Source organism: Patiria miniata, unplaced genomic scaffold (genome assembly GCF_015706575.1).
Source record: "Patiria miniata isolate m_02_andy unplaced genomic scaffold, ASM1570657v1 HiC_scaffold_29, whole genome shotgun sequence".
Taxonomy (NCBI): domain Eukaryota; kingdom Metazoa; phylum Echinodermata; class Asteroidea; order Valvatida; family Asterinidae; genus Patiria; species Patiria miniata.
In genome coordinates, this window is record NW_024037068.1 from 26,383,433 (window position 1) to 26,399,989 (window position 16,557).

At 39.3% G+C, this 16,557-nt stretch overlaps 1 protein-coding gene across 3 annotated transcripts in view; it reads left to right on the forward strand.

Annotated features, from left to right (window-relative positions):
- Positions 1–14,358, forward strand: part of LOC119735866 (glycogen synthase kinase-3 beta-like) — a 29,400-nt gene extending 15,042 nt beyond the window's left edge. For 2 of the 3 annotated variants that reach the window (XM_038209806.1, XM_038209809.1), the window contains 8 exons: positions 2,211–2,416; positions 3,031–3,132; positions 3,763–3,876; positions 5,691–5,821; positions 6,481–6,587; positions 7,119–7,312; positions 10,661–10,847; positions 11,420–14,358. In XM_038209806.1, the coding sequence (XP_038065734.1) occupies positions 2,211–2,416; positions 3,031–3,132; positions 3,763–3,876; positions 5,691–5,821; positions 6,481–6,587; positions 7,119–7,312; positions 10,661–10,847; positions 11,420–11,571 (1,193 nt within the window). In that variant the 3' untranslated portion in view covers positions 11,572–14,358. The remainder of the gene's footprint in view (positions 1–2,210; positions 2,417–3,030; positions 3,133–3,762; positions 3,877–5,690; positions 5,822–6,480; positions 6,588–7,118; positions 7,313–10,660; positions 10,848–11,419) is intronic. The other variant, XM_038209807.1, reaches the window with a different exon arrangement.
- The last annotated feature ends 2,199 nt before the right edge of the window (positions 14,359–16,557 follow it).

Here is a 16,557-nt window from a genome sequence, read left to right on the forward strand (position 1 = left end):
CTGATGTCACGGTTGCTTTGTTGTTGCTAATACAAATGATACAATATGCAAATGTGTACAAATCTGGGTTTCACTGTACATTTTGTGTACATGTACACGTACATCAGTTATCACGGTTTAAGCCTACAAATCATACCAAAAAGTCCAAGATTACTTAGCAACATCTAATATTGAAACAACAGAGTACAGTGTATAAATCTAGTATACTCAACATGTACTTGGTACTGGTACATGTAACTTGTACTAAAATCACGTCAAAACGTTAATAAAAACGGAAGAAAAACATGGGATTTCAATATCATGATATAAAACTTAAAAGGGTCTATCCTTTAGGCCTGTCTGTCAAATTTTAACAATTCCCAACTCATTGACAATTTGCATACAGGGTGGTTAAATTTGCTTGGCATTGGACATTTGTCACTACATTGTCATCACTCGAGAAAAATATAAAACGCATCTGTCTGTGATGAATGCAAAAATGTGCATTTAGGAAAGATGATGAAGTACATACATGTACATGTACATGTACCGTAATACACACATTAAAAAATATACATGTACATGTACAGTCTGCATACGTGCTTTGTATACATGTACACTTTAACTGTACACACACAGTTGTACCATACGTATACACGTGTATTATATTATACATGTATTCAGTTATGTATGGTGGTGTGAGGTCATGTTCACAATAATTGTATAACCCAATTAAGCTGACCCTACAGTGTTGTCAACTTATGCTGTAGGAATTAATTAGTGCCTGCCTGCTGTGCTGCCTGCATTGCATCAATGTGGATTTTACATACGTAATGGGTCATATCAGAGTACAGGTACATGTACATGACTACATGTACATGTACCATTACATTGTATGTAACTGGGTACATGTGTGATGTACATGTACAATAAAAACCTGAACGTGTGTTGTATTGTTGATTGTTTTCATTGAGATATGGGGATTCCTTTTGGTACATGTACACGTACTCTTTGTATTACATGTACATGTATGTCAGTGATAACATTTACAAGTACCGGTACATGTAATGTACATTCAAACCTTTGTTACTCATTAAAGATCAATAATTCAGTGTTAAAGAAACTAAATGTTTGCTGATCTTAATCGAGATAAATGTGTGTGAATAATTTGCTTGAGTACATGTACATGTCAACATACAAACACGTAAGCATATACCGGTACATGTACATTTTCTCCTTCTGTTTACAACGTTTCAGGCTTCAGAATGCCTTGTTCTGATCTATGGTACAAGGTTATCACTGTTTTAGAGGTTTTGTCCTTAAATGTTTTTTTCCTCTCTCAGCCTGGAGCCTTGACTGTTATGTAATCTGTAATCACTGCAAATAAATCATTTACAGTACATGTACTGTGATGTACATGTATGTACTTGCACTATTTCCATACAAGGACATAGTTTGCTCCCACTAAGCATTTGTTCGTTCTCTCCGGTGGAAAAACTGGGTTTTTTAACTGTCTCTGACAACAAAATACATTTGATAAAATTGATGTCAATACAAAATTTCACCAGCAAAAATTTCATTTGTTGTTATGGTTTTAGAAATGATGGGCCTATTCTTCTTGATTCTTGTCTCATTCTCATTTGGGCCAAAATGTTACTTAGGCTAGGACAAACAAAGCTGATCAACCTTCAAGTCCCTGTCTTATTATGTTGCATCCAAATTGGTCTTGACTATGGCCGGCAGTACACACTTGTCTATGGGTAATAGCTTCAGCCACTTCCATAGAGTGCATGGGTAATTGCAAGCCATAGCCAAGAAGATTGTACTTGACTATGGCCGGCAGTACACACTTGTCTATGGGTAATAGCTTCAGCCACTTCCATAGAGTGCATGGGTAATTGCAAGCCATAGCCAAGAAGATTGTACTTGACTATGGCAGGCAGTACACACCTGTCTATGGGTAATGGCCTCAGCCACTTCCATAGAGTGCATGTGTAATTGCAAGCCATAGCCAAGAAGATTGTACTTGACTATGGCTGGCAGTACACACCTGTCTGTGGGTAATGGCTTCAGCCACTTCCATAGAGTGCATGTGTAATTGCAAGCCATAGCCAAGAAGATTGGACGCAGCCTTAGCCAGTGTTTGCATTCAAACAAGATTAGTTTCCAATTGGATCAAGATTGCTATTTGTTTCAAGTATTTAATGAAATGTCTTTTTCTTCTCAATCAGACAAAGATGGCAATCGGGTCACGACAGTCATGGCGACGTCGGGCGCTGTCTCGAACGCCAGACAAGAGGCCTGCAATGTGGAGATCTCGTACTCCGAAACCAAAATCATCGGCAATGGGTCGTTTGGTGTGGTACATCAAGCCAAGCTCACTGATACAGGAGAGATGGTTGCAATAAAGAAGGTCTTACAAGATAAAAGATTTAAGGTGAGAGGTTAAAGGTCATTCAGGAACCTTTCCTTTATGAGTTGGTAACTTGCTTTTATCAGTAATTTTAACAGTGTTTGGATTGAATATGTGGGATCATTCTTTGATTTCAGATGTTATTCACCGAATCTGTCTTTTCTCAACATTCTAAATTTTGTTTGTGCTTGCGTTATTAAACTTGATTTATCATGGTCAATCTTCTACATTCTGTTGTAAAGCAATGGTTGATGTTGTAAGATCCGGTACGATGAAGTAAAGGTCTTCCCTCATACTGTGAAACTTCTTGCCAAGATCTTGCTTTACACTTCTTGTAACTGTCACAGATGAAACAAAATACATGTACAGTGAAATCTTGACAAGTCAAACCTCAAGGGAACAGGTTTAAAATTTGACTTAAGCAGAGTTTTGACTTAAGCAGGGTTGCACCGGTAAATCATTGTTATACTACTGAAGGCAGTGAATTCTTTTTTTGACTTAACAGCTGTTTTGAGTTATCAGAGTTTGACTTACCTACATTTCACTGTATTTACAGATTCCTTCTTTCTCACCACTTTGAGTGGGCCTTGGACTCATGGTTATAGATTTTTAAAAAATATCATTGTTTCTGTGAATAGAATCGAGAGTTGCAGATCATGAGAAAGCTTGAGCACTGCAATATCGTCAGGCTGAAATATTTCTTCTACTCCAGTGGTGAAAAGTCCAGCGGCTCGGGAAAGGTAAAGTAGAATTTCAAATCTGCATCTGGGAGTTTTTCCAAGGCCTTGAAAACTATGACACGTTAACCATTTCCTTTTTCCTAAACCAGTGCATGATGAATCACAAGGCAGGTTGTATAGATGACAGGCATGCCGTAGGTCAATGTTGTATGTATGAGTTCAATGTCAGGCGGATTACAGCATTGTGGGAATGGGAGAAGTGGGTCATGCTAAGTACAGGTGGGAAGGTCAGATAGCTGGGGGTGAGCTTTCCCTGGGAATGGGAACATTGTACACTGTCTGTAGTAGGTGAACTGATGGAAATAGACTGTCTGCATTATGGGTGTTTCTGCTGGTGCTCTTGATTTTATTTTGTAACAATGAATACACAAAAAGGTTTACTCATGCCTACCTTAAACTCCACACAACACATACATGTACATGTACACGTATGTAAAGTCTATTGTGTCATACATTGTCATTGTACCGGCACATGCATGCCAATAATCTCAAGCCTATCTACATTGTATCTTACATTTTTTGTTTTTGCAGCTTTTTTTGGTTCCTTTTTGTATTGCTATAGTTTTGTTCCACTCTGGTCTTTCTTGTCATTTATTTATACTTTTCTGTCTCCTTTTTTTTGTCCGACAGCAGAAAGATGAGGTGTATCTGAATCTAGTGTTGGAGTACGTTCCAGAGACAGTGTATAGGGTAGCGAGACATTACAGCAAAAACAAGCAGACGATACCAATATTATACGTCAAGGTAAGGCCTGTGTAATTGACCATTGCCATGTCACAATATCAGGGAAACACAGGCAGTGATCTCTTTGAAGCCATTTTGTGTCCACCTTAAGACACCATGGCATACTGTGTCTTGATTTTAAAGAGTCAATATATTATCATGGTACCGCTTAGTGTGGGCAACGATCTCTTTGAATCCATTTTGTGTCCAACTTAAGACACCATGGCATACTGTGTCTTGACTCTAAAGAGTCAATATATTATCATGGTACCGCTTAGTGTGGGCAACGATCTCTTTGAATCCATTTTGTGTCCACCTTAAGACACCATGGCATACTGTGTCTTGATTTTAAAGAGTCAATATATTATCATGGTACCGCTTAGTGTGGGCAACGATCTCTTTGAAGCCATTTTGTGTCCACCTTAAGACACCATGGCAAACTGTGTCTTGACTCTAAAGAGTCAATATATTATCATGGTACCGCTTTAATAGTGTGGGCAACGATCTCTTTGAATCCATGTTGTGTCCAAATTAAGGTACCGATACCACTGAGAATAGGTCTTCGATGGAAATTGTTGAAACGTAAACTGTGCAAGTTTGATCAAGAAACATTGGTCACCTAGTTGATAAGTAAGTTACACCTGCCAGGTTTTAGCAATGTGTGAATGTCTCTAGTCAAACAATGATCAAAATGTCACCACAAAACGTCTTGATCATGGCTGCCTGCTGTGCAACATGATGCAGATATTGCAACCAAGGATGTGACCAACCTTGGAATAGCCACTAGAATACACTGTGGGCTGGAGTGAGTTAGTCCATCTCTGGTTAGCCATAGTTCCTGCTGTGCAACATGATGCAGATATTGCAACCAAGGAAGTGACCAACCTTGGAATAGCCACTAGACTACCAGTAGATACGCTGTGGGCTGGAGTGAGTTAGTCCATCTCTGGTTAGCCATAGTTCTTGCTGTTACCTGCTGGAGGCAGTAGTAAATGGCCATGGACACGGACATGTTTGTGGGTGGGAGGACATTAAACTTCCCACATGTAACCTATTTGACCTTGCTCAGTTATGCTATAAATTGTGTATACATTGTAGGTGGAAGTGGAATCCCACCTGATGCAATCCTATGCACCACACAATGGATGAGTGGGTAGCATGTATTAGTGTCTGTGGTAACAAAGGAAATGTATGATGTATGGGAAATGATCTGTGCAATTATTTCCTTTTGTTTCTCATATGGGTTACACCTCATAGCAGTCACTGCACGTCACTGTTATTATTCTTTTCTGAATCACCTTCTGAATCAGTCAAGATAATGGTTATATCGGCTGCAGCATAGTCTCGTGGCCTGATGAATGGGGAACTAGTTGTAAAACGTTTTGAGATTGTTCATACGATGGAAAACACCATATAATCATTACAATATATTTTTTATTTGTTTGTTTATATTTGAAGTTTGTGTCATTATTAGAGCATTTTGCAATGATCATTAATCATAATACCCAGTCCTTCAGCTTGTAGTTTTTTTTATCAGAAGTGATATATTTCATAATGGAACTCTCAAAATCTTTTTGTAATTCATGTAAACTTGAGCCCATGGAAAGCTGAGGCATCATGATACCAGTTATTGAAAAGTCTAGTTAGTACACAAATCCTCCCAAATGCTACTCCTTTCATTTGCATGAACAATTTTCCATTGGAGTTTTAAGGGGATGTTTGTCAATTTTAAAAGTCAATATTTAACGCAACAGCATTAAGCAAACTTGCATTTTACTGTACAAAGATTACAAGAGACTTAAGTTTGGATATTTTTATTTTCTTTTTTTCCCCAGTTGTACATGTACCAGTTATTCCGCAGTCTAGCCTACATTCATTCTCTAGGAGTCTGCCATCGAGATATTAAGCCACAGAACTTGCTCTTGGATCCAGAATCAGGGGTACTTAAACTGATAGACTTTGGAAGGTAGGAATATTTGCAGTTGGATATTTCAGTGGAATACTAGTGTGATGGAGTAGTTGCAAAGTTGCGGTTTAAGACTGACCCAGGTCAAAGGTGACAGGTGTTATCAGCTGCCAGGCCTATAACATGTTATAAAGCCAAACCACACCTGCATTCTCATTCTGAAATACCTGTTGGGTTTCAAAAAACAAATAAGTATGAGAACATTTTGAACCACCTGTCATATTTTTGAAAGCAAAAATGAATGTGTCGAATGTTGTAGAGCGCATTAGTAAATGACAGAAAACGACAGTCTGTACACCACAGTTCCATACAGATTGTGGGTGTTTGTTTTGTCTTTGCAAGAATTGTGTTTAAATTCACCCTCTAGAGACCGTTATTTCAATAACCCTAACCACGGACAACCCTTCAAAATCCAACCACACGTTTTGTTGGAATCTGTTGGAGCGAGTACTGCACTAGTAAACTGATGATGCCTTACATGGGGTCAGGCATACCACCAATAATCAGAGTCCAACAGTTTGGGTGTTGAGTTACCATATGGTGTTGGATTTTGCAAGATTGAGGAAGGTTCCTGGTAAATCACTCCAGGGGGTTAGGGTTAATGTGTTTATGAGTTTTGAAATATGTGTTTGTACAATGTGGTGTTGTTTTTTCTGCAGTGCAAAACAACTAGTACCAGGTGAGCCTAATGTATCTTACATCTGCTCAAGGTACTACAGAGCACCAGAACTCATCTTTGGTGCCACAGACTACACATGCAATATAGGTAAGCTAGTAAGTTACACACATTTCAAAGTCAGCATTCCAGAGTCAGGCTGAACTAAATTGTGTTTCAGATTTCAATTATGTTTGACGTTTATTTTACTTACACACGAAAGTTGTCAAACGATAAACTGTTGTAGTCACACAGTCTAGTCAATGGTAATTTATATAAAGTTTGCGTGACTGAAACTAATTTATTGAGTCAATCAAAGTTGTTCCTAATACTTTTGGTTTCAGCGAAGGCCACCTTTGACGTGATACCTGACCACACATTACATGTATTCTGTGCTTTAACTTGATGTCATTACACATATTAACTGATACTCAACCAGGCCCAATTTCATAGCGCTGCTTAACAGTAAGCAGAAAAGTTATATTAACTATAACAGAAAATGAATGGAGATGTTTTTTATTGTTTCATCACCAATTAACCAACTTGTTCCTCAAAGGTAAGCACGCCTATTGGGTGATTACTGCTTACAGTCTCAGATTGTGTGCTTAGCATTTACAACTTATATTTCTTTTATGTGCATAGATGTATGGTCAGCCGGCTGTGTCCTAGCTGAATTACTCCTGGGTCAGCCAATATTTCCTGGGGATAGCGGAGTGGATCAACTAGTAGAAATCATCAAGGTTCTAGGCACTCCGTCACGGGACCAAATCCATGAAATGAATCCCAACTATACAGAGTTCAAATTCCCACAGATAAAACCTCACCCATGGAACAAGGTAAACTCCGACATAAGGCTGTTTCACACAATCGTTTCACCTTCATGTACCCAGGTTGATACTTTACAAATGACTTGAAAGTTGACTTGTAATGGACATGACTGAATCAGTTTTAACAAACATGTAAAATAATGTGCCTTTCTTAAAAGCATAAACTCAGTAGAAAGTGATGCTACAAGAGCGGCACGAGTCTTACGTACTCAACACTGTATTAAATGGCTCATAGCAAGGCAGGTGTGTTACAGAACTGTGGAGAGCTGCTGCCTGATTAAGAGATGTAGTTGGAATATATCTTGCTTAGGAACAGTAATGCTGAAGATAATACCAGACTTGTATGACTCGTGACTCGGACTCGAGTCCGACTCGAGTCACTTTTTTAATGACTCGGACTCGAGTCACTTTGACTTACGACTCGTACTCGGACTCGGACTCGGACTTGGACTCGAAGTGACTTGTGACTCGACGGAAATTACCGCACTGCACACGCGCACATACGTAAGTCGATCGTTTTCTTTACTGTGCAATACATGTACAGGGCGCTCGATGCCGTGCGTGCGTGGCCGTGGCCTGTTACCAATATATTGATTAAAGAAATCAATGTACCGAAACTTGTACCCCGCCGTCTGCACGTAAAACTGCATTGGTGCAAGATTGATAGGGTAAGGTACCAGACTTTTCTTGTCAGACGTCCTGTCGTTCACACGTGTATTGCTGTCGCATCGCGATAACACAATATGAATAGTCTACTGATCTGCCCGTTTCGGTAACGTTACATGCAAGTTGCAACGTAGATCATGATGGCATCCACTCCAAAAATTGTCAATTTTGGATATCTTAACTTCAAGAGAAATGCCAATGGAAGATCAAGTGCAGATTGCAAGTTCTGCAAGAGGAAAATAGAGGAGAAAACCGGCACTACGTCAAACTTTCAATCGCCACCTTTTACTTTATCAAAGGTGACTCTGAATCTCTGAACTCCCTAAAATGTACGTTTTTCCAATACAATGTTAGAGGTGACTCGTGACTCGGACTTGGATTCGACCTTTGTGACTCGTGACCCGGACTCGACCTGTAGGACTCGGGACTCGGACTTGGACTCGAGAAATGTGACTCGGACTTGATGTTTCGTGACTCGAATACAAGTCTGGATAATACTACAATGTATGTTTCTAGACCACAAGACAACCGATCCCTAACCCTAACTGACATACTTGTATCCAATATGGTAAGGCCTTGAATATTAAACTATATAGATCTGAATCAAATGAGGTTTTGCCCTTCACCAACGTGTAAACACTGTATACTCAGTGTGTTACCTCCCGAGTGAAAGTTGAAAAAAATCACTCGGGTGGGACTTGGAGCCACGACCTCCTGCTTTCTAGTGCAGATGTCTTGCCACTCAAGCACCGAGCTAACGGGATCAGTTGGCTGGTTCGAATCTGATGTACATAGCAGCGGGTACATCAGATTCGAACCAGCCAACCGATCCCGTTAGCTCGGTGGTCGAGTGGTAAGACATCTGCACTAGAAAGCAGGAGGTCACCTAATTTGATTTATATCACCCCGACACAAAAAAAATCTGTCTTATAATATAGATCTGCTTTGTGCACAACCCCTGTGCAGGTATTCCGGCCTAGCATTACTTCTGATGCCACTGATCTCCGTAGCAAGTTGTAACATTCCTTTATCCCTGTGCAGGTATTCCGGCCTTGCATTACTTCTGATGCCATTGATCTCCGTAGCAAGTTGTAACATTCCTTTATCCCTGTGCAGGTATTCTGGCCTAGCATTACTTCTGATGCCATTGATCTCCGTAGCAAGTTGTAACATTCCTTTATCCCTGTGCAGGTATTCCGGCCTAGCATTACTTCTGATGCCATTGATCTCCGTAGCAAGTTGTAACATTCCTTTATCCCTGTGCAGGTATTCCGGCCTAGCATTACTTCTGATGCCACTGATCTCCGTAGCAAGTTGTAACATTCCTTTATCCCTGTGCAGGTATTCCGGCCTAGCATTACTTCTGATGCCATTGATCTCCGTAGCAAGTTGTAACATTCCTTTATCCCTGTGCAGGTATTCCGGCCTAGCATTACTTCTGATGCCATTGATCTCCGTAGCAAGTTGTAACATTCCTTTATCCCTGTGCAGGTATTCCGGCCTAGCATTACTTCTGATGCCATTGATCTCCGTAGCAAGTTGTAACATTCCTTTATCCCTGTGCAGGTATTCCGGCCTTGCATTACTTCTGATGCCATTGATCTCCGTAGCAAGTTGTAACATTCCTTTATCCCTGTGCAGGTATTCTGGCCTAGCATTACTTCTGATGCCATTGATCTCCGTAGCAAGTTGTAACATTCCTTTATCCCTGTGCAGGTATTCTGGCCTAGCATTACTTCTGATGCCATTGATCTCCGTAGCAAGTTGTAACATTCCTTTACCCCTGTGCAGGTATTCCGGCCTAGCATTACTTCTGATGCCACTGATCTCCGTAGCAAGTTGTAACATTCCTTTATCCCTGTGCAGGTATTCCGGCCTAGCATTACTTCTGATGCCATTGATCTCCGTAGCAAGTTGTAACATTCCTTTATCCCTGTGCAGGTATTCCGGCCTAGCATTACTTCTGATGCCATTGATCTCCGTAGCAAGTTGTAACATTCCTTTATCCCTGTGCAGGTATTCTGGCCTAGCATTACTTCTGATGCCATTGATCTCCGTAGCAAGTTGTAACATTCCTTTATCCCTGTGCAGGTATTCCGGCCTAGCATTACTTCTGATGCCATTGATCTCCGTAGCAAGTTGTAACATTCCTTTACCCCTGTGCAGGTATTCCGGCCTAGCATTACTTCTGATGCCACTGATCTCCGTAGCAAGTTGTAACATTCCTTTATCCCTGTGCAGGTATTTCGGCCTAGCATTACTTCTGATGCCACTGATCTCCGTAGCAAGTTGTAACATTCCTTTATCCCTGTGCAGGTATTCTGGCCTAGCATTACTTCTGATGCCACTGATCTCCGTAGCAAGTTGTAACATTCCTTTATCCCTGTGCAGGTATTCTGGCCTAGCATTACTTCTGATGCCATTGATCTCCGTAGCAAGTTGTAACATTCCTTTATCCCTGTGCAGGTATTCCGGCCTAGCATTACTTCTGATGCCATTGATCTCCGTAGCAAGTTGTAACATTCCTTTATCCCTGTGCAGGTATTCCAGCCTTGCATTACTTCTGATGCCATTGATCTCTGTAGCAAGTTGTAACATTCCTTTATCCCTGTGCAGGTATTCCAGCCTTGCATTACTTCTGATGCCATTGATCTCCGTAGCAAGTTGTAACATTCCTTTATCCCTGTGCAGGTATTCCGGCCCAGGACTCCGTCTGATGCCATTGATCTCTGTAGTAAACTCCTGGAGTACACACCGTCTTCTAGGATATCGCCTCTTGATGCTTGCTCCCACAAATTCTTTGATGAGCTTCGAGACCCGGGTACTAGGTTACCCAATACGCGGCCTCTTCCACCGTTATTCAACTTCACCGCACAGGGTAGGTGCAGTAAACTCAACACCTTCACTCAGGCTTTTTAATGGGAGTTTGGTGGCACTCGTCCCCACCTTGCTCACGTGGAAAAGCGCACATGTGAACAAAGCATGAGATCATTATTTCTCAAGGCTATTGTACTTGGTAGTGGTGGCCGCCTGGCCGATAGTGGCAATAATGAACAATTGCGTTATCAAACAATCTTTGGTTGTCCCCATTGTGTTTTATTTATTAGTGTTCTACTGTAAAATGGTTGATACTGCTTTAGATCAGTTGGAATCATCACTATCAGTGAAGGACATTTTTCCCAAAGTCTAAATTTCCCCGTCCCTTGTATGCACTATTTTTTGAATGGATGAACAGTTCATGCGTACAAGCTAATACTCCATAATCCCCATAGTGTTTGTTGACATAGAACCCTTGCAAATTCTAGCTCATGGCCTATGTAACATCAGTTTCAAGGTTTATAATGTACCGTAATTTGTTCTTTAAATTTTGTTTTTAACAATTTGCATTTTGTTTGGCATGTTGTGTTTCTCATTGAAACTTAACTATGTCCATTTTGTTTCTGCTTACAGAACTAGCAATCAAACCGTCACTCAATGACATTCTTATCCCGCCACATGCGCGGAGAGATCCAGTCAGCTCATCTCAGGGAACCAGTGAAAGTACAGCCACTACTAGTTCGGCAGGGTTACCGATCAGTGGGGCCATAGGAGGCGGGAACTAAACCAACTCCGCCCCCTAAGTAGTGACCTCTCCAAGCACCCTAAGGTACACTTGTAGCACAAAGCAGGGGGTTTAGATATTCTGGGTTCATTTGTGTACTGTCTGATGTTGAAGGAATGTACATGGTAAACTAGTTACTGCAGGAATTTACCAGTTTATCTTGTGATCAACCCTGGTTTAAAAAACAACTAGCCAAATTTAATGTCATCAGGTTGTATTTGCCCTGCTGTTTAAACTTCAGTGTTGACTGTTTGCAGGTTAATCTGGTGTAATATTTAATCCATCAATTTCTTCAACATCAGATAGTGTACAGAGGATGGAACTCCCTGTAACTTAAGTATTTCAATATGTGTACAGATCAGATAATTAAGGAATCCTTGTAAAATATTCCCTGTTGTTATATACAAAGTCTCATATTAATGATGGGGCTAAAAATAGGTGTCAATAATCATCCAAGAATCATATCTTAATTTATTGCTCAGAATGTGGCTTTTTTTTAGACTATCCTGCTTCCAGTCTCAGATTGTGGGTCATGTGGCATGCCGAGAAATGCTGCCACAATGAGTTTAAAAGCTAGCATTATAAAAAAAAACAAATGAAGGAAAACTGAAAACATGATCCAACTTTCATCAGTTGTCGCTGAATAAAATTGACTCTTTTGGCTTTCTGGGATACACAGTGTGTTTTTGGATATTAGTTGCACTTGTTTTTAGCCCATGTACAGGATTGGGACGTCATATGTCCCTTTAAATTAAGACCATCGTTAGGGGAAGAATGAGGAATAGAGATGTCTGGTGTAGCTTCTGACAGGTGCCAACATTGCAAACTAACCTGCTAACATCTCAGTTGATTGTAAATTGATTACTCAAAGAAAACGTGTACAGTGGCTTGAATTGTCCCTCTCATTTTGTACCATTCCTGAGATCTGATATATTTCTGCTATGAAAATCTCAAAATAAAACACTGGATATCCTATTCCTCATTCTTTCCCTGTGACCTTCTTCCAACTAGTATTCCCAGTAAACCCGATGTTCATTTTGTAAAATGGACAATCTGTACATATAGTTTGGATTATTGTATTATTTACTTCGTCATATCTGTGTACTGATCTCAATATTCTTTTTCCCAGTTTCCTTTGGTAACCTTAGTGAAGTTCAAACTGTAAATCCCCCTTCCCCAACTTTGTACTTCAAGTTCAAAATAGATGATTGAATTTAACCAGGAGTATACTATTGTAATGATCATTTGAATTGGATCAGTTTGAAGTCAGGATCTTGAATTCTGTGGCATTGTTTGTCCTTTGTTCACAATACTATGTCACACCATTCTAATGAATACTTGAGCTGAGACTTAAGCGTGGTGTGCATTATCTGTTCCACATGTTCAAACAGAATTGTTCACAGATTATACTGATTCACTACAGTGTTTTGTTTGCAAAGTGCCAGTGCCTGTATAATATTCATCTCAATAGTTTGATTTTTAATAGGTCCCTACTGTGAATGTAAGAATGTGATGTCTGTTGTTGTTACACCTTTGGTTTGTGGGTTGGCTGTTCTGTTGATCATTAGTGTGATTCCATTGTCTAGTCAGTGTTTACTTATAGCTGCAACCCTGCAAAAATCTGAACATTTGTCCATCAATTTTTTTAATAGATTTGAATGGGTGTTGGTCCAAATCAATGGTCAATATTGGAGACATTGAGGTTGTACAAGAGACAAAAGGCAACACTAGCCAATCAAACTCGTTGTTATATGAAGGAAGAAAACAATTTCAACCAATGACAGATCTTGATATGTATGATTTTGGAGAGCATCAGATCTCTTGCATCAAAAGTATTCTCCCTTTTGGAACCTTTTTTATTTTATTAAATGTCAATTTTTAGTAGTTTTTGCACACACAAATTTGAAGAAATGTGAACAAGGTCTCGTAGTCTCCAAAAACAACATCTAAAACAGATTTTGAAGATTGTAAGATGTTCAATTTTTATCGTGTAAGATTTAAGGTTGAGAGACGAAATTGTGGAAAATTTGAACAATTTTTAAACGTGTGTCTTGTATTTTTAATGACTGAGCCATGAATTTTGTGTCTGAAGCCCTCCTCTAGTAAGAAGTGGCAATTTTCTGTTTTTAATTGATTTTTGTTCCCGTTTAAGTCCATTTATATCGTTGTTGGAAAGTCAAAGACTCCACCATGCAGTGAAAACCATTTCCGTAACCATGGCAACCATTTAGTTAGTAACGAGGCAGGAAGTTTATACTGTGTGTGTACCATTGAATGTCGAAATACTACTATCAGCCCATTTCTGTTAGTTGGTCAGACGTCAAATCTGAGACAAATGTTTGAATATATCTTTCTATGGGAGCCTTTACAGCATTAATGGCACAGTGATTTGTAAATTTGTACAGTCAAGGGGGTTATTTTTTAGTTATTCTTTTATTCTTTAGAAAAGTGTAAATTATTGAGTTGATTTCTTAAGGAATCTTATTAACTCGGATGTGATTGGCCTTGTGTTTTGGAACAAGGCAGTTTCACATCCAAGTTGTCCTATTTTCCTTTTGTTCAGTGATTTGTTGATGATTAACTCAGTTTTGTAAATCATAATTTCTTAACACACACACACACCATACACCCCACCATTTGTAGTTGCTACGGATAAATGCTTGTTGTCCTTAGCAACAAAGTTGCCATGGTGATTGGCGATATCCATGCAAAGTAGTTGTCTGAAAGTATCTATAGATAAACATGTGAACATGAATAAAACAAGCCTACCGTGTAAAGAAACTCCCAACTTCATCTTCGTCACGTCTTATTTTTGTGTCCCCTTTAAAAAATGTTTAACGTGGACTCCCATTTTAGCATTTGCACTGTTTTAAGGTTAATTATTGATGAAATGCACTATGTGATTTTTCAGAAGATTTGGGACAGAGAATATTTTGGCTGATAAAAATATCATTATGTAGTAGACTTCACGTGAAATGGAGTCTCATGAATACAAGGAAAGTACACGTTTAGATCAAAAGAGCCACACAAACTGATTGATTTCTGGAAGAGACATGAAGCATGTATTGCTTACAATGCTGGTGTTGCATTGTCATATTTGTAAGCATTATTTGTAGGCATATTTGTAAGATATGTTGCATCTAAAATTGCTTTAATGTTTTCCTAATAGCCCCCCCCCCCTTCCTATGCCTCAAGCCCTGCCCCTGCCTAGTGCCTGCTTTGCCCAAGCTATTGACATGTAATTGAGTTCTGACATTTGTACATTGTACTACAGTGGTTCAATAGACCATTCTCATGTTGCAGTTGTCTTGTTTTTTCCCATTCAAATCAACGTAACCAAAGTGAGGCTGGAAGGAAAAATAGTCTGGTTCCTTTTTGCACAAAATGAAAATGGTGGCAGCACTGCATGATAAATGTTTATTTACTTCAGGGTTATGCTCAATGGTCGTGGCTACAGACTTTCTTACATCAGGGGAATATCCTTTATTTTGTGTTTGATTGAAGAACCATTGGCCAACAAGAGTATTTTGGCATGTCAATGTTAGTCTTCTACTCATGATTTCATATGCTCTATTTGGAAACCAGTAATAGAAGTCAACCTACATGTAGGGCTTTATTGAATGGACTACTTGTTCTAAACAAGTGCTATCTGAGGTTTTTCTGAAATGAAGGTCCAATTCTAATTGGGTACTCGGTAAAATACCAAAATTGAACGACTCTAAATTTGAAAGGGTTTTCTTCATTTCCCTGAGTACCCACCCCCAAAGAACTATATTGATTTCATATCTGAAAGTGACTGCCTGTGAAAGATTTGTTCAAAACTTGATATTACACATATAGTTTTTTTCTTGTTTGTACAGATTATGCATATACAGATCCCTGTATGGTGTAGGTCATATGAAAATAACTTTAACATTTTATCCTTTTTTTTTAATTAGTAGTATTGAGATTTTTTGCTGGTACATTTGTGAAATTGGTCTTCCACATGTAATTGTGAATTTCAAGAAGTTGGGTGTTTTGACCCAAGCAAGAAATAATCATGTGGCTTTTGTTTTTAGGAAAAGAAAATCTGCATATGTGATTGTTAATACAGGAATGCAAGTACGCTGTGCTGACATTCTTTTTACTTTCTGAGTGACTGGTCTATAGATTTATTTCATATTGACTCTGCAGAAAAAGTAGATAATGACTAAGAGTACCATCAATTCACTGGCATTAGAAAACTCAAGGTGTGTGCTAATTATTTGAATTTGTTCGTCTAGTATCATCAGCATAAGGCAGAAACACTTAATAGGGTCTGCACAGAATGACATTAGCACTCATGTACATGTACGGTATCAGTTTCTCACGAGCAATTAAAGAAAAGAAATCAGTCTGCTATCATCTCATCCATTAAACATGTTTGATGCTTCAAAAATGGTGTCCGTATACTTGGGTTTTGACTTTCATTTCATTGTTAATTTTTCTTTGAATTTTAAAAGGGAAACAATAGTATATGCCAGATGCACTGCAAGCACCCTAGAGGATGTTTGTTTGTTTTCATTTAGTTACAATGAATGCACCAATGGTTTACTCATGTCTGTCCTAAATGCGAGGTCCGCTCATAAGTCCGACGCCTCATAGTTCCGACGCCTCATAAGTCCGACATTTTGGACTTATGAGGCGTCGGACTTATGATAATAAATTCCACTTCATAGGTCCGACGCTGCATAAGTCTGCCACCTCATAGCTCCGACACCACAAGTCCAAAACGGCATTTGTCCATTGTCAGACTAATGAGATGTTGGACTTAGAAGGCTTTGGACCTATGAGGCGGAAATTATGCCTCATAAGTATGAGGCGTTGGACTTGCGATACGGCCCCCTTAAATGCATAAGGTAGATCTTTTTGCTTGTTGCTATTTAACCTGGTAGCTAAGTGCAGGTGCCTCTCGCATGTAGATGCAAAATGTGTTACTAATGTTCAGGTTTCTGTCGGCTAATATTTT